This window comes from Halichoerus grypus, chromosome 8 (genome assembly GCF_964656455.1).
Source record: "Halichoerus grypus chromosome 8, mHalGry1.hap1.1, whole genome shotgun sequence".
NCBI lineage: Eukaryota > Metazoa > Chordata > Mammalia > Carnivora > Phocidae > Halichoerus > Halichoerus grypus.
In genome coordinates, this window is record NC_135719.1 from 118,799,336 (window position 1) to 118,818,212 (window position 18,877).

The window sequence follows — 18,877 nt, forward strand, 5'->3', positions numbered from 1 at the left end:
AAATTTAATTCTTGTCATCTTTATAAACTGCCTTTCTTCTCTTATGAAATGAACACCTTTTCTGCTCAAAATGTAAAGTTTTAATTTTTGAGTCAACATAATAGATTTATTTTCTCATAGATTTCTAAATAGATTTATTTATTAAGAGAGGTATCTCATTTTCTATTGGCGAACCAAAAATATTCTTTCTACTTACCAAATGTGTTTAACAATAAGAGATTCTTCCCACTCTCGGGGACGGACTTTTTTGGTGGCTACTACAGTTTCCTTTCTTAAGCCTTAAGAGTTGCTGTTATAGTTGATGTTAGATTCTTCTAAAAATGACCTCCAGGTATTACTGTACTTTTAGAAATTGTTTTCTTACTTAGAAAGTAATATCTTCCAGAAAGCCTTTCCTGATTATCCCATGCCAATTCTGATCATTCTGTCCCACTCAATATTTATACCATTTTACCTTATATGTATTTTCATTTTAATTAATGTATTTGAATTCAATCAGTGATATTAATTTCATTGCTTATTTCATTCATTTTCCTAAATTTTTATCATATGTTTTCTGTATTAGCTTTTAAACTTAAAGGCAGGGACCATGTTTTCTTCTGTCTTTACATGACTTTATAGTGCCTAAACACCCAGTGGGACTGAAGAAGGACTAAATGATGGCTACATGTAGTATGAAGTTTAATCAATAATGAAGTTGATACCCAGAAAATACTTGTAGTTGAGGAATTTACCCTGGACCTCTGAGGAAATCAGTATATGATTAGTATACTTCCAGAACTGGGGTTTTGGGGGGTTTTGTTGTGTTGTTGTTATCTTGCTATGATCAGCTGACATTATTCCTTAATCTCCAAATCCTAGAATTTTTCTCACTTTCCCACTGTCATCTTCACTCATCTTAAAATGATACAGCTACAGTTGGTGAAACAGATGAAATAGGAAACTAATTAACAGCTGTTGTCCATCTGCATGTTTATATTAAATATTTTAAAATAAAACTGCATTTACATTCTGAATGCTCTGTCTGAAATCCATAAAATCTAAACTTGGGTAAAGACTCTGTCTTCGTTTTGAATTTTATAGTAGACTTCATGATAAAGCAAAAAAAAAATTATGTCAGAGTCAGGATTATAGTAAGTTAAGGCAGACACAAATTTTAAAAAGCAAAAATCTGAACTGAAAGTGGGCTCTCAAAGCCCTCTGAAATCTGAAAAGATGTTATCAAAAGATATCATACCTTCTAGACATATTCTTCTTTCACAGAAATTGAAGTACATAAAGTATTAAGAAAGCTACCTGCATTCTCTGAGATTTATTTTGAGATTTGTTTTACCTTTCCCTTTTATCTACTTTCTGTTAAGTTTAAGCTTCTTTGATATTCAGTTAAGTTAGAATTAAGTTAGAATTCCAGGGAAAGTACAGTTATTATTATTGATAGCCATTTCCCAAGCTGAAAGTGAATGTCATAACTTTGGGGGGAAAAATGCCTTTTTTTTTAATTCAAGTCAAATAGTCAAATGCTCCTGATGTTCAGAAAGTGAGAGAAAGAAAAGTATGATCTGCAAGATGAGTACTATATTTCAGTGCTCTAGTCAGTTTCTCCCTCTACACTTCAGTCTATATGTGAAAAGAAAATATTAATTTCAGTTATTTCCATAGAATCACAGTATCTTAGAATTGAAAGGAACTTCCAATGTTAGCCAGTCCAGTCTCTTTTTCCCGATGGAGGTATTAGAGAAATGTCTAACAGCTAGCCATCAGGTTTTTGTTCAATGCTTTTAGTGAGAAACATCTTTACTTGCATTATGAGGCAGCTCATTCTATTGTTGAATGGCTGTTGTGCTGAGGATGTTTTTGCATTACACTGAGCCAAAGTCTTTATCTCTGTTTCTTCCATCCATTACCCTTAATTCTGCCCTCTGGAGCAACACCAAATAAATTTACTACCTCTTCTACATGACAACCTTTCAAAGAGAGTGCTATTTATGATTATATAAATGCTAAGTAGTATCTTCTATCTGCAGACAATATTATTATATTATATTATACTTGTAATAGCTGTACATTCTTCATTCCCAAAGCTACTGTAGAGAGATTGAGTTGAGGCCAGGGTTAATTCAGTTGATTTGTTGAGTGCCTACAATGTGCAGGGATTTGGCAGGGCAATCAAGAAGCCTAGAAAAAATGAGACCTTGTCTTGTGAGACAACCATACATTATTGTATCAATTTTATAAATTTGCCTTTTCTCACAATTTGTTGCCTCTCTTTATCCTTTTTAGTTCTTTTAACTTAAATTCCACTTTGACATTAATATGCCACTCCTGCTTTTTCACTTATTTATACCTGGCTGGTGTCTTTTTGCCCTATCAGGTTTTTTTCAGTCTTTCATCTTTTAGCGTATCCATTGTGAATAACATTCAAATGGGATTTGAGCTTTAAAAAAAAAAGGCTTGATTTTGCACGAGCCTTGAGTTACTGTAACCCTGATCCTGGCATAAAATTTATTTTGCTTTACCATGAAGTTTGCCATAAATGATTCCCTTGCGACGCCTAGGTGGCTCAGTTGTTAAACGGCTGCCTTCGGCTCAGGTCATGATCCCAGGGTCCTGGGATCGAGCCCCGCATCGGGCTCCCTGATCAGCAAGAAGCCTGCTTCTCCCTCTCCCACTCCCCCTGCTTGTGTTCCCTCTCTCGCTATCTCTCTCTCTGTCAAATAAATAAATAAAATCTTTTAAAAAAATGATTCCCTTGATGTTTTTTCTTCCAACTTACTTTATGTTTACAATTTATCCAACTTTGTTATTTCTTCCTTGTCCTTTTTTCTGTTGTTGGTTTGATCCAGGTGTTATTTGTTCCCTTTTGCCCTCTTACTATTTTGGAAGGTGTGCTATACTTTACCATTCTCTTCATGCTTCCTTCTAATTTCTGATATTCATAATCAAATATACATTTTTCCACTATTATATTTTTTAAAAGGTGCTTACTATATCCCTTCTCCAAGGCATTCCTATTTCCTCTGTGTGCCCCTACACCAGTGAACTTTTACTTTCCCCATCTCCTCTCACCCCTAAACTTTTAGGTATTGCTGAGAAAATGCTTTGAATTCTAGAATTAAGTTTTCTTTTGCAGTATGTCTCTACAACTTCTGGGAAATCCATATTTAGTACATACATTATAACTTTCCAGTTTATTTGATCATTATTCACTTAGATTTAGCTGTATAGTTTTATTTATGTGTTTGTAAATGTATTTGAAAAGTGCTTCCTCTCCTCTTCATCTTCCCCTATCTTGAGATTTCTGATCTATTTTTTTTCATTTAGAGTCATTTTTCCAGAACATTACTGGTTGATTTATTATCTGAATCTTTGCATTTTCACAAATATGATTCTTCTGTCCTGATAGGTGAATGGATCTGACTGGGTATAGGATTTGGAGGTTGCAGGCCTTTTTTCTCTGAATATGTTTATGGTAATCTATTATTTTATAGTTTGGGTATTGTAGGTAAGAAGTCCAAAGCCAATATTCTTTTTCCTTTGTTAATAAGCCCAATCTTTCTGTCTGACAGCTTGTAAGATTTTCTTTTTATCCTTGAAATTACAAAATTTACCAAGACATTCTTAGGTTTCTGTTTTTGGGCAATCTTGTCTTGAACTCAGTAAATTTTTTTAACTTCCAAGCCCTTTTCAAATAAGTGAAATTTTCCTCTCTTTTCCCCCTCCATCGGTTCCTTTTTTTCTTTATGGAATTCCTATTGATAATATGTCAGCCTCTTGCTCTGTCTTCCAAGTTTCTTATTATTTCCTGCATTGACTTCCATCATTTTTAGTTTTGTACATTCCTTTCAGATATTTTTTAGAGGGGGGGAGGGGCAAAAGGAGAGGGAGAGAGAGAATCTCCAGCAGACTCCCTGAGGAGCACAGAGCCCAACTGGAGGCTTGATCTCATGACCCTGAGATCATGACCTGAGCTGAAATCAAGAGTCAGATGCTTAATTGAGCCACCCAGGTGCCCCCATTCCTTTGAGATATTTCTACCACTTAGTCTTTCAGGCCACTAATTGAGTTTGCATTAGGCACTATATTCACCTTCATCTACTAAATTTTTAAACTTGAAAATCATGTTTTTCATTCCAGAACATCATTTTAATGTTATGTCTATTTCCATTAGTGCTTTAATTGTTTGTTGTTATTCTTGCTGAAATTATTATTTCTCCCAGCAGTTTTATTTCAGTAGAAGCTGTCCTAAATTGTGCTTATTCTTCTACCCTCCAGCTGCTGGCTTCTTAGATTGCTGGTATTTTCCTTTGCCTACTGAGAGTTCTATTTATTCTCAGCCCTCAGGAAGCTGCTAGGATACCATGGCCCTGATGTGAACGTAATTGTAGTAGATAAAAGGATCATAAGTAAAAGGCATGGAAATCACAACTCATGAATTGCAAGGCACCAACAGCAAGCTGTCTGTGTTCTATTGAAATACAAAAAAAGAAAGAAAGAGAGGAAGGAAAGAATGATACCTTTGTGCTTAAATTGGGTTCCACTCAGCTTCAAGTGGGTTTACATCAGTGAATGTTAGAGATAGAAAGAATGTGGTCCAAATGTTCTTATTTTACAAATAAGAATAATGAGACTCCAAAAAGTGATGTTTGCTTTTCAGAATTATCTCAGTTAGCAGGAGACAAAACTGGATTCTAGACTTTGTGACACTCAGGGCTTCAATTAACAGTTCTATTTTCTCACCTAGTACTTAAATTTTTAGCATTTTGTACTAAATCAGCTGTCTTTTAGAATGTTTTTATATAATATTGGTACTCTAAGAGAACAATGGGTAGATACTTAATAATTCAAGTGAAAATGGAAAGTGCTAGTAAACCAAGATTAATGCTGGTATTCGATTTATCTTTAAAGAAATGATTAATCGCCATTCAAGTCTAATTAAAATTACAGTTGTTAATGAAGGAAGAATTAAATGATATCACAATATCCCTTTAAGATGTGGCTGCTCTTTGAGAAAAGGGAAGCTACTGGTATATACTGAGGAAAGTTAATCTGCTTAATCCAGCATCCCCTCCAGTGGCAATGGTGAGAAGATAGTTCAAATTTTAAAAGTACAAATTGTCCGGTTTTTATCATTTCTATATAGCATCCATAAATAGGATTTATATATTTAGATAAAAATGATAAATAGCTTTTATCTGAAGGCATACTGTGTATAACAAATTACCTTTCATTATGTGAATATTACTATAGTTTAAAAGAGTAGTAGAGTGAACAAAGGGTAACCTCGAACATTTCACTACCACTGTGAACCTCAGTGCCCTCTCCTGCCCTGCCTACCACATAGAGTTGTGAAATTAACACATACCTGTGAAAGTGTATTGTTCTTCTAAAATGTGCATATTATTGTCATTACTTTTATTTCTTAAATATCAAATGATCTAATATATACAAAGTAATGTCATTTAAAAGACATATAAGATATATAAGGTAATATTATATAATAAAAGATCAGATTATGATGTTTTAGTTTTACTCTCCCTTCTTTGAGAAAATTAATATACCATGATCTATTTAACAAAACTGAAAAATCATGAATAGTTTTTATTCTGCTATAATATCCACAATTATAATCCTTGTTACCTATTCCTTTTATCATTATTCAGAGTAATTGCTTAGTTTTAGAAAACAAACTTGTTTTTATTTCTTAAGAAAATGAGGGAAGAGGGAATATGAAATATGGGGAAATATTAGCATTTGTCAATTCTGAAAGATAGATACATGGCTGTTATACTATTATGTTATGTTGGAAATATTTTTATCATTTAAAATATAATATGAATCATAAAAAGAGAGCAAATTTATGACTTGTAAACAAGCCCTAAAGTTACATTTAATCAAAATCTTTAGTTTCCATCTGTACATAGGATCAGAATCACATTTGTTTCATTCCCCAGAATTATACTGACATGTCCACACATGCACTTTCCTAGTCAACACAGATAGATTCTCACTTTTTGCCTTACCATTTGATGCTTTTGTACAAAGGCCCATTCTCATGAGAGTTTTCCTTGTATGACATGTCATGCTCCTAAAAGAACTAGACAGTCACTCTGATGAGTCAGTGGGATAGAATAAATACTTAATGAGGATCCAGAGGCTCTTGTTCTAGCTCTGCCACGTTGCTCTACCTCACCTTTAAAACACTACTTTGGGGACACGTGGGTGGCTCAGCTGGTTAGCATCTGACTCTTGATCTCAGCTCAGGTCTTGATCTCAGGTCATTGGGCGTAGAGCCTACTTAAAAAATAAATAAAACGCTACTTTTCTCAGAATATTACTTTCTTTTTCTATAAAATGAGCATGATATTACCTGTTCAATCTACTTCGCAGACTTATTATCAATAAATAGAGTTATAGTATGCAACATAAATGAAGTTATAGATCCTCTGACTATTGGCATACATTTGTACCTGACCGTCTACTAAGCCATGATCTCTTACTAGATCCCAGACACCAGAAATATGCAACAGAAAGTAGAGTCAAAGAGAGGGGCAGAGGGGGATAGAGAAGAGCAGGACCCAAAGAATGCACCCAGTTGTGATAATGAACACAATGAGCCCCCCAAAGACCCTTCCAACTTTGAGATTCAATGTTTTGTGAATACACCAGACACAAAGTAGAAAGCAACACTGAAAATGTTCTTTGAATACTAAAAGGCATAAAATCCTTTTTAGTTTATTTCTGCAAGTTAGAAAAGTTCATATGGAGAGCTGATGACTCTGCAGTTTTATAAAATAGGAAAAAAAATCTTCCCCAGATAATATAAAAACAAGTAAGAAAAAAAAAATCACTGAAATGTATGTTTATTTGCATCATCAGCTAGCGTGTCCCAGGACCTTTTTTCCATCTACAAAGATTAATACCATGAAGATGTGTATGTTACTGCTGCTTTGTTTCCAGGGACTTTACCATAATCCTCTGAAGTTGACATGTTATAAATTACATATTGTAAAACTGGTGAAATTAGCTGATGTCTCTTTGTACTAACACAAAATTATATTTTGTTAATAATATTCATTGTCCATTCACCTGAACCACATTCCACATTATCCTGTGTTTGTGTTTTTCCATTTACTCCATTGACCAGCCATTTGGCTCAGCCTGATGATAATAATATTCAACAAGGGAAGGGCCTGGAGCTCTGGGCATGCAGTGATCAGGAACCCATCATGTGCATATCTTATAGTATTTCAATACAATAGAATAAGTTGCTGTCTTTTTCACTAATGTAAAATGAAAAAGACTGATGAAAAATCTGTACAAAATACTTAATTCAAAACTACTTTAAATATACCCATTATTGAATATAATTCCTCTAAGATGTTTGCCTAACCAGTTTAACTTTGAAAGGGATTTTTTTAAGGGTTTTTTTTTGTTTTTTTTTTATGTTTTAACATAGATCCTATCTTTATCAAATACCTGGGTACCTTTTTGGCTGCATAAGCAATTCAGTAGATGATTTTAAAGAGTCCCTATGTTTGTAGATTGAAGCCCGTGTGAGCCATTTTTCAAACTTATCTATATTTGTGTCTTCTCCTTGGGAGCTTTCTCCTCAGAACCAAACAACCCCCAATATACTCATAGACAGGCCAGTGCTTGGAGAGGAGAATTTTATCCAGATCCAGTAAGAGAACCAACCAGTAAATGAAACTATTTAGGCTGGAACCAGGCCTAGCTTGCTATAGAGCCATTTGGACTTTTCACATATAGTTCTGAATGTATCTAAGGCCCAATCTATGATATTCTTCTGTGTTAGTCATAAATATTCTCCTAAATAAAAACTATCAAGCATGCTAAAGTTGAACTTTGCCAGGGTGTTAGGTATGTTTATATGATAAGCTTCTGTCAGTAGTACAACAATAATAGCAACTAACCTTTCTTTAAAACTTAGTTTGTACTGTGTACTATTCCATAAACTGTTTTATATGTATTATGTCACTTAATCCTCATAACAACCCTATATTATCTCTACTTTATAGATGGAAAGATGAGGCAAAGAGAAGTTAAGCAACTTGTCCAAAATTCTACATCTAGCAAATAGTAGCACCAGGATTTAAACTCAGGCAGTCTGACTTCAGAGTTTAGATTCTTGATCTCTGTGCTATGCCACCTCCCAACTAGCTTATCTCTTCTAGAGCCTTAGAGAGTTGAAGGTAGCCTCTCAGGTGAACCTCAAGTTCCTCTCTTTACCTCTGTCACCCGTAGATAAAAAGGGAAATGATGTCCTACTTATAAATCTTCTTCTCCTCCACCCACTTTTCCTCCTCCTTTCTCCCTCTCTCCCCCATCAAATAATACCTTAAGGTAAAGGGACATGAAAAAAATTTCACAATCAAGAGTGATTTGGAGGAATGTATGCTATCTCATTGAGACATCATTTGATTTCAAGTTAACAAAAAAACATTGAGGCTAACTTAAGCAAAGGAGGGGTTTATGGGAAGATGTAGGGTTATCTCAAGGAACCCAAGAGCAAAATAGTTGTCAAGAGGGACTAAACTCAAGAACTGGAAAAACAAGCTAGGATTGCTCCCTTGTTAGATGTCCATGGGGAAAAAAGAGAACTACCTCCCTTCCCCACAGGGTAAGAAGTTCTCAGAAAACAAGGGTATAAGCTAGACAGATATTCCTCAAAAGGCTCCCTTTCTGTACTCTGTCATTTGAAGGGGAATGCAAGTGCAGTGTGTATTACCAGTACCTTTGTATGGAATTCAGGTTGTAACTGGATAGTTCTTTTTAGCTAACCCTTACCTTCCTGTCCCCCTATAAGCCCCCATACCTGGCACTTTGGTTTTTTTCTCAATTTATCAATCTCAAGTTATGCCTTTATAACCCTTCTAACATCCAGAGGATAGACTTTTGATATTGCTCCATCTCTTCTTCTGAGACCTTTGACTTGTGCAATCAAAGGGCCTGTAAACTGGTCTTTTCAGTTGACTATCAGGAATCTGCCTAGTTTCAATCCCTAATATTCATCCTGTCCTTTTACCCTCTCAGAATATTTCATAGTCTCTGCTTTCCTTGTTTTTTCCTAATAAACACCTATTGCCTCTTCATATTTCTAGGGAACCCCCACCACCACCCTTGTCTTGCTAGATGAAGTCCCAATTCTTGAGCTTGAGAGCCTTCCAAAATCATGTCCTATTCCAGTCCTTCAAGTCCTTCACTCTAGATAGTTCTTTTTCCCCATATTAATCTCCACTGAGGATGCATCACAGGCTGATCCTCTTGTTTATAAGGCCCTTTCTCATTTGTTCCACCTGTGAAAATCTGGCCCATTTCTCAAGGCTTAACTAACTTAAGTCATATTCCCTTTATAAAGAGTCTTGTGTGACCTCTCCCAACACCTAGGGTCACCAACCATCCCGGTTTGCCTGGGATTTCCTAGGACATGTGACTTTTAGTACTAAGTCTGGGATTATCCTAAGCAAACTGGGATGGTTAGACAGCCTACCAGCACCTCAATGTCTCCCTCATTATGCTGCCTTGTTAGAGCAAAAAGCCCTGTGAAAGTATCAGTAGCCACTACTTCCACACTTATAAGGTTCTTTCTCTGCAATAAGAGTTATGCTTCCATTGGGCAGAGACCTTTTTGATTCCCACTTCATACAGAATATAGTGCTACACCCATATTAATGCCTACTCAGTGAATAAAGTGGTTTAGTGTTAAGTTGGCATTTAAATATCTAAAATCTTTTCTTGTGGTTAATTTATTTGTCTTTATTTTTTTTCCAGCCCAGATGACTTACTCAATGCCTTGAATGAGGGTATCAGTCGTGCTGATGTCATCATTACATCAGGGGGTGTGTCCATGGGGGAAAAGGTATGAAAAAGTGGGGTTCATGAAAATTTATCTAAGGTAATGTCCTTGATTAACTTTAGTCTGGTAGTTATCTGTTATCTGCACAAATCTGAAAATCCATAGGGCTTCAGAAATTTCTGGGCGTTCTAAAAGGGATGCAGTATGGGTAGATCAGAGGGCTTACCTCAGGAAAAGCTTGGAGACAACTTGCAAAATGATTTTCATGTTCCTTTGAAGATTTCTGTTTCTTTGCTTACTCAACTTTACTATAACGTTAGGACTTCCTTTATACATGATATTTACCCAAGATCCTGTTCTCCCCTGCCACATATTCCAAACCTGATAAAGAACCCTTAGCTCCTCACAGGGAGAAAAGACAGGATTAAGTATTCCATTGCCCCTTTTGACAAATAATAATGATCATAATCATAATAATGATGAAAATAAAATACAAACATATATATAAGTATGTATAGGATTTCATAAGACTAAGTTATTTGCATAAAGTATATGCTTAGTCCTTTAAAAATCACAATTTCAGTGTCTCAGTATCATTAACTTTATATATCTTAATGAAATATGTTGGTTCATGATGATAATTGGGTCCATTGAATAATATTATAAAAGCAAAATATACTTTACTACAATAACCAACCTGATGGGCGCCTGGGTGGCTCAGTCGTTAAGCGTCTGCCTTCGGCTCAGGTCATGGTCCCAGAGTCCTGAGATCGAGCCCCACATCGGGCTCCCTGCTCTGCAGGAAGCCTGCTTCTCCCTCTCCCACTCCCCCTGCTTGTGTTCCCTCTCTCGCTGTGTCTCTCTCTGTCAAATAAATAAATAAAATCTTTAAAAAAAAAAAATAACCAACCTGATGTTTTGGCTCAAAAATGTTTCAGAACACAAAATATTTTGCCGGCCTATAATCCCTTTCTAATTTTTCTTTCATATTAATGACTAAACTGAAAATTTATAAAAATATTGTCATAATAGCAGTTATTACTAAAATTCAGATTTTTTCCGAGAGCAGCATTTTTAGCTAGATCTTATATATATGATTGTTCTTGGTCTCTGCCCTATCTAGCTATAAAACTGCCTAAATTTATAACCTGACTGTTCGGCAGAATTTAGTGGTGTGAACAGAGAATGCCTCCCTTTCATTCACAACCAGTTTTAGAGTGTCTAAAAATAGCCCTTTAGCAGCCAAAAATCATAGAAGAAAAATAGAGAATCTCAGTCCAAGACTACCATCTCAGATTACATCCAGGAGTGAAGGTGTTGAAGTGTGGGTAGTATTCTCCTTATAGCAGACAGATTGCTGGATTAGTCTTTCCTCAAAGTCTCATAGAAGTCCTTAGCCCCAGGTGGAGCAAACTGCTGCAGACCTCTTCTGAGATCACAAAGGCCAGAGCTGAGGTCTGCATTATGGTAGAATTATAAGAAATAATTTTCAACCTGTCTGTTTTCATTTCCATCAAATTGTCTGTGGTGCTCTGAATAACTTAAGAGCAAACCCTGAAGTTAAGAGTACTTGAATGTTAAATTTGTTGTTTCCAGGGAGTATTTCATGTATAATTTCTTTTGGTTGCTAATGAGCTTAATTATGGACAATACCTATTTTGCAAACCTGAAGGTTGTCTTTTCCAGTACTTCTGAAAAGGCAACAAGCTTCTAACAAACATAGGCTTGGCAATTGTGGCTCAACTATGTAAGGACAGAACACTTCTCAACCTTAACCTTCTTTATTAATGCTAACAAAGATTTCATTTGTCCTAGGAATTTGCTCACAAATAAAGCGAGGCAATATAGTAATGCATATTGGTTTTATTTATTTTATTATCTGTATGGTAAGATACTTACACTAAACCTTTAATTTACTAGGAAGGAAATTTTAGGAACTAGGCATCCCATAGTATTCCATGGGAGCTAATAATTGTTGTTCTTACCTCCTTAAGTGGAAATGAGATGAAAGGAACCAGGAAGAAAGAGATAGATAAAGCATAAATGCAGCAAACTCCTGCCAACCTGCAAATTCTAGTTGCCAAAAGAATTTCAGTTGTACTTCAATAGCAGAAAGAAAAGCCTAAGAGACAGAACATCTGCATCAGCCCAAGGGCTGAGCCTGAAGACCAGTCACTGAAAAGATAGGGAGGTCAAGGAAAGATCCAAAAGCATTATTTAGCAAGCATGAATCTTACATGCAGAAACTCAGATATGCAAGAAATTTATTTACTTGATTCAGCTTAAATCCTACTATGAGCACCTATGCTACAGAACTGGCAGGAAATTTTATTAAGCCATTATGGAGCTCACCTGCACCAAGGATTATGCCAAGAAACTGATAAGGGCTCAAGAGACCAACAGTGAATCAGGGAGACACAGATGGTCACCAGTCTCCACTGTATACATCTAGAATGTCCCTGTAGTGCTGTGATCTCAGGTATTTGCTCCTTTAGGCCTTGCTAGCAGCACTGGGGTCATGGGGAAGCTGGGAGTATTGGGGCAGGGAGAAGGGGCTCCTGCTGCTTATGGGACCCACAGACCTCAGTCCTCTTCTCAGCCAAGAAGAAATGGCCCTTCCACAGTTGCTTCCCTCAAAATCTTTTCCTACCTCCACCTCTGCCCCAAAGTGTTTTTTTTTTTTTTTAATGAAACACTGGCAGTTTCAAGTAAACAGTATCTGCTTTTTGCTCTGAAAACTAAAGAATTATATGCATGACTATAAATTTTCCATAACCTACAGAATTGTAAAATAGCTCAAAGACAATGAAAGGTGCAGATTGCCAAGAAGGATACACTAGATTGGACCCCCAGTAATTTTTTTTTTTTTTTGCCTATTTGAAAGTCTCTTAATTTTTCCTGATAGTATCCACCTCCTACCTCATATGATCAAAATAATCACAAAGATCATTACTGATCACAAAAAAAAAGGCTTTTCTCAGAGGCTTGCCCTGATTATTTAACAGCAAAAGTGTTAATTAACCATATAGGCCTCTTTAAGTTTGTTTTGCAAATCTAGAGCCATAAAGCAATAGAATATTAAAAATTAATCAACAATATTCCAAACAAATAAATACAAATAAAATTTCCCTTATTATTTCATTCAGCTGTATGTCATTCTTGTTCTGCTAGATCTTGGGTAACCGGTCTGCTTTCATGAACCCATCTGCTTCTATTCTAAAGAGCCCTGGGATTCCTGACGGTCTACTGGTACTACAGAAAAGTTATCTAAGCTATGTCACCTCAGGTGCCTATACCCAAGAGACTGTTCTCTGAAGTGCCAATAGTTCAAAGTACCTGTGATAGTCCTTTTCCCTAGTGCTCTGAATCTTTGTTGCAGGCACAAACTATTTACTGTAGCTTTTAGCAGAGCTTTCAGGCAAGCATTAGAGGAAAACAGAAACTTTCTAAAGATGACAGATACTTAATAGCTGTACTTAATTTATTACTGTAACCAATAATATCAGAATAGAAGATAAGTAAAATTCTCTATTCAGATACAGTATGTAACTATGTCATAAAAGTTTTGATGTGTTTCCCCTGAGGATGCAGACACATTACGGACAGCAAGGGCATTGTCAAATCTCCAGTCATGTCCCATAAAACAAAATTTCTGAAATGTTTATATTAACATTTTACATATATGGATCTAACCCAGGGCACACTGAGCATCTCTTCTCAGATATGACAGCAACTCCCCTCACATGACACTCTTACAATGGTAACATATCAAACAAACCTAATTATTTCTAACATCCCTTTTTATAAGATGAAAGAAAAAAAATCTGTGATTTTCTAGAGACCTTCTAGGAAATTTCAAACATAGTTTTAGGTGTAAAAGATATTCTGAAAGTTTTACTTTTTACTAAATTTAGGTCTGCTCTTTAGAAGGCAAAATCAAAAGAGTTGTCAAAAAAGAACTGGGTATTCGATTAAGATAGGATCATGGGTACCTGAGAAACAGTACTGGTTACCTAATTTTTCAAAGCAAGAATAAAATAATTGGGGATAAGCACAGAAAGTAACATAATTGTAAATAATCTTAGCTCATTTGTAAATGAGGAAACTTTGTTCTTTATTTTTTCTTTAAATAAAGGCAAAATAAACATAAAGTACAAAAAGGAGATTGCACAAAAAATAACCTTGAGTTTCATGGGGAAAGCATTAATCAGTAAACTAAAGAAATAAGCTCATCAAACCTGAGTAAACTTACTAAAATTTTAATATAGTTCTCAGCTTCATTTTAGACAAAGGTATTATAAACCAAGGCAAATAAAAAATCTCTTTCAAAGTTTTGTCCTTTATTATGTTATTTTATATTTTGAAACAAACCGCCACTTTACTTTAGAACAAAGAGTGGGCCCCAGACCCACGAGGGTCCCTAAGACACTTTAAGTGGGTCTGCAAGGTCAAAACGACTTTCATAATAATAAAACTAAGACTTTATTTGACTTTTTTATTCTCCTCTCATGAATGTACCATGAGTTTTTCCAGTGGCTATATATTATATGATATCACATCAGACTCAGTGCAGAAGCAAATAAGAGGATCCAACTGACTTCTATTAAGCCAAACACTAAAGAAAGTTTCAAAATTATGAAAACAATGCATTAAAAAGTTACTTATATCAACATGAAATGGCTTTGTCATTGCTATTTCCAAATGAAACAACAAATTTTAAAAATTTTTTAGCTTTAGTTTCTAATACAGTAAATATCTATTAGACATAACCCACATAAACAAAAGCTCTGGGGATCCATATAAATTTTAATTTAAGAGCATGTAAAGTGTCCTGAGACCAAATATCTTGAGGACTGAACCTAAAAAAAAATACTTTTTTTCCTTGAAAAATAAAAGAACACACATAGTTACACTTCTCTGTCATTATTGTCCCTAGCATAATTGTAACACCCATATTTCATTATAATGTTTAAGAAAATAACTAATTTTTATTCCACAGTGAAAACTAGATAATTGAGAAATCATATATAAACATTTGAGCAGATTAGCAAAGTTCATAAACACACAGAATATAACTTTCTACAGCCACATGCATCCCTTTTGTACTTTCTTAATGTAGCAAAGATGAACAAACATATTAATTAACATGACCTAAAGATATAGCCTCTCTCTAGCATATAAAAATAAGAAGCAAAGTATGTTAGCTTTAAAATAAAAGTATGAATGGTCCCCAACTTACAATGGTTCAACTTAACAAATTTCAACTTTACGATGGTGTAAAAGTGATGCGTATTAGTAGAAACCATACTTCAGATTTTGAATTTTGATCTTTTCCCAGGCTAGCAATATGCAGGGCAATAATCTCATGATTTTGGGCAGCCACAGCAAGCTGCAGCTCCCTGTCAGCCACAATCATAAGGGTAAACAATTGATAAACTTACAATCATTCTGTATCATACAATAATTCTGATTTGATTTTCGCTTTCAGTATAGTATTCAACAAATTACATCAGATATTCAGCACTTTATTATAAAATAGGCTTTGCAGAAGTGTTCTGTAATGTAAGTGTTCCGAACATGATTAAGGTAAGCTAGGCTAAGCTATGATGTTGGGTGGGTTAGGTTTATTAAATATGTTTTCAACTTATGATATTTTCAATTCACAATGGGTCAGGTGGTAGCTTCACCATAAGTGAAGGAAGATCTGTATATTAACTTAAAATTATGCTTGGTTATTAATGATCCAGTATTCTGTCTTACTTAGAAATCATCTAGGTGTCTGATAATTATTTGTTAATTAATTAATTTTATATCAGTTCAATAAGATTTTGTTACTTAAAGATCCTGAAAATTATTTTCAAGCAGACATACTACAAACATAATTACTATTGAAATTTAAAGTTTTTCAGAATAATGATTCAATTATATTGTACCCAATTTTACATTTTTCACATTCTTAAAATATTACATAGGAAAAGCATTAGCTTATTTGATGAATAAACCTATATAAACTTAATAAAAACAAACCCAAGCAAAATAAAAAGTATTTGCTTAATTATACTTAACACTGATAAATAAGAAAAAGAACATGGCTGGGTTTTCGTAATGACTAAAGTTATTTGTCAAAGATTTATCTTAACTTTGTGATCTTTGATGCTTAAACTTACAAGAATACCTTTTAATGTAGCTCATTTAAAATATAAGTTAAATTTCCTTATTATCTGGTAATTTTAGGAAGATTCTATATAAGCACTTATTTATTTCTCTAAGTCTATCAGAACAGAGCACCTTTAATTTAAGAGACAATATAATTATTTTGATATATTTTTCTTCTTCCCCCTTGCAAAGCAAACTTTACTGTGGCCCTAAAATGGGGGCGCTTCTCTCCAGATCCTTCTGAAACTGGAGAGTTGGAGATTAGGGACTCTTGGATCACCCCTCCCAACACCTTCATCACATTGAGACTCAGATGAAGAGGGGTGGGGTAGGAGGAGTATGGTAGGAGGGAGGCACCCTGAATCCAAAGCACACCCTGAGGAAGGCCCACTCTGCTTGGTGGTCTCATAGGCATATGATTTATGAATACTTTCCAGAAGTAGGAAAACATTTCACACTCACAAAATGAGATAAATGTCTTTGTGGATCACAGATACATAGATACACAGACACATAAAAAAAATACAGCTTCATCTCAACAACTTCAACCACAGGTCACGAATAAACACAGAAACAAAAAAACTTACTGGTCCACAAATAAAGAGCTGTTTCCCTTCCTAGAGGTCACAAAGTTCTTGATTGGTTTAGGTTCAAAATGACAGTAAGACAAATAAGCGAGAAAGACTAATAAGCCAGATTCTCTGTCTTCTCTTACCTGAGAATAAATTTCAATCATCCACTTATAGGAATCATCAGCCTATAAAACCAAATTCCCAATCATGGCTGCCACAAGGGGGAATACCTTATTGGCCATGCACGGAAACAAAATAGAATCAAAATCAATAAAGGGAACAAAATTAGAGAAACCAAAAGTTAGCAGAGTTCAAGTTTTATTGCTGCTTGGCATTGACTCCATGAACCTAAGAAAAGTATGGTCAGGTGTAAGCCACCTATAAAGTACACTTTTCTAGCAATCAAGTTTACCTGGCTCCATCAGGTAAACCCATGGGGCATCTCAGTGGAGCCTCCAGAATTATTAGTGTAATGTTTTATAGGTAAAATCATGAATTTCATATACATATAAAATAAACACAGGTCAAGATTTTATTTAACTCATTAGTTAATGAAGGGACCAGTAAGATGTTACAACTGGTTCAAAGGAGAATTCAAAGAACACACACATACAGATAATCAGGAATGCTGAGATAAATTTGCTAATAGATGCAAAACTGCTTTATATCCACAGGCAAATAATCAATTATATCTCCACAGACAGAGTTAATTTGCATTTCTTTGAATAATAATCTTATTTACCATCAGTTTTCTATACCTTAATTTTTTTAAGTTTTTAGTTTAATTCCAGTTAGTTAACATATAGTGTTATATTAGTTTCAGGTGTACAATATAGTGATTCAGCACTTCCATACATCACCCAGTGCTCATCACCACAAGCACACTCCTTAATCTCCATCCCCTATTTCACCCATCCTCCCACCCACCTCCCCTCTGGTAACCATCAGTTTGTTCTCTATAGTTAAGAGTTTGTTTTTTGATTTCTCTCTCTCTTTCTCTCTCTCATTTTTTCCCTTTGCTTGTTTGTTTTATTTCTTAAATTCCAATATGAGTGAAATCATATGGTATTTGTCTTTCTCTGACTGACTTATTTTGCTTGGCATTATACTCTCTAGCTCCATCCATGTCATTGTAAATGGCAAGATTTCATTCTTTTTTATCACTGAATAATATTCCATTTCTAATACCTTAATTTTTATAAAATAGCTCAAAGATGATAAAACACACAAGCCAGAAGGTTGTGCTATACTGGACACCCAATAATCTTTGTTGCCCATTTTAAAGTCTTTCACAATTTATCTAATGTTGTTTGTTCTTACCTGAGTTGAGGAAAAGACCTTGCTTCTTCATCCATTCATTTTTCTTCTTCCCATCTGACTCTAGCTTTCAGAATATCAGACAGAGATCCTTGCTGCTTCTATAGGTAAACAAAATTTAAGAACAGTGGTGATTCTCAGCCTTTATGGCTATGTCTGGTACAGGTTTTCTCTCTGTCACAAGAAACATGAATATTCATGTTCAAAAAGAGTGAGAGGGGTTTTTTTTTTTTCCAAGAAAAATAAAATACTTCCATTCATTTAGCAAATATGTAATGAGCATATCTGCTTTCCAAACTCTGTGTCATAACCTTTAAGGCCCTGCAAGTATGGCCTCCGCCTGTCTCTCCAGCCTCATCTTATGCCTCTTTCCACTCATTCACTACCTTTCATTGTCTTTTCAGTTCTAGACACATTCTTTACTGTTTTAGAAGCTTTGGTATGTACGTCCCTCTGCCTGGAATTCTCATCTCTTCACGCTTGGAATGGCTGAATTCTTCTCATCCTCACTACCTCTTTTAAAATGGCCTTTCCTTATTCTCCACCCTGCCCATTATTCTCTATCCCAGCACCTGCTTATTTCCTTCATATCATGTACCACACTTTATAATTATTTTATTTCTTGGTTTACTTATTTTAGTCTGTCTTCGTTGGTAAAATACAACAGAACATTTTTGTGTCAGGGACCATGTCTGTTCTTGTTCACCATTAAATCTCTAGCACATATAGAATTTGTGATATATGATAGACTCATAAGTATTGAACTAAGAAATGAATGAATAAATGAATGGCATGTGCTATTCACTAAGGATTTCACATATGTATACAAGGTTCCTGTTCTTACAAACTGTGTAGTCCAATAAAGGATACATACCAGTTATCAGACAATTGCAATAGAACCTAGGTGTGTGATATCAGAAGGACATAGTATTATAAGGGCACATAGAACTCTTTAGAGTTCTGCTTCTGCTGTGATACAGTGGCTTATTTGGACCAACCCTCCCACCAAGAACAACTA

The 18,877-nt window shown here is 35.0% G+C and overlaps 1 protein-coding gene across 18 annotated transcripts in view; it reads left to right on the forward strand.

The window, feature by feature from the left end:
- The window catches only part of GPHN (gephyrin), a 598,378-nt gene that overhangs the window by 554,401 nt on the left and 25,100 nt on the right, over positions 1–18,877 (forward strand). For all 18 annotated transcript variants that reach the window (XM_036071130.2, XM_036071133.2, XM_036071135.2 and 15 more), the window contains one exon: positions 9,790–9,877. In XM_036071130.2, coding sequence (XP_035927023.1) covers positions 9,790–9,877 — 88 coding nt within the window. The remainder of the gene's footprint in view (positions 1–9,789; positions 9,878–18,877) is intronic.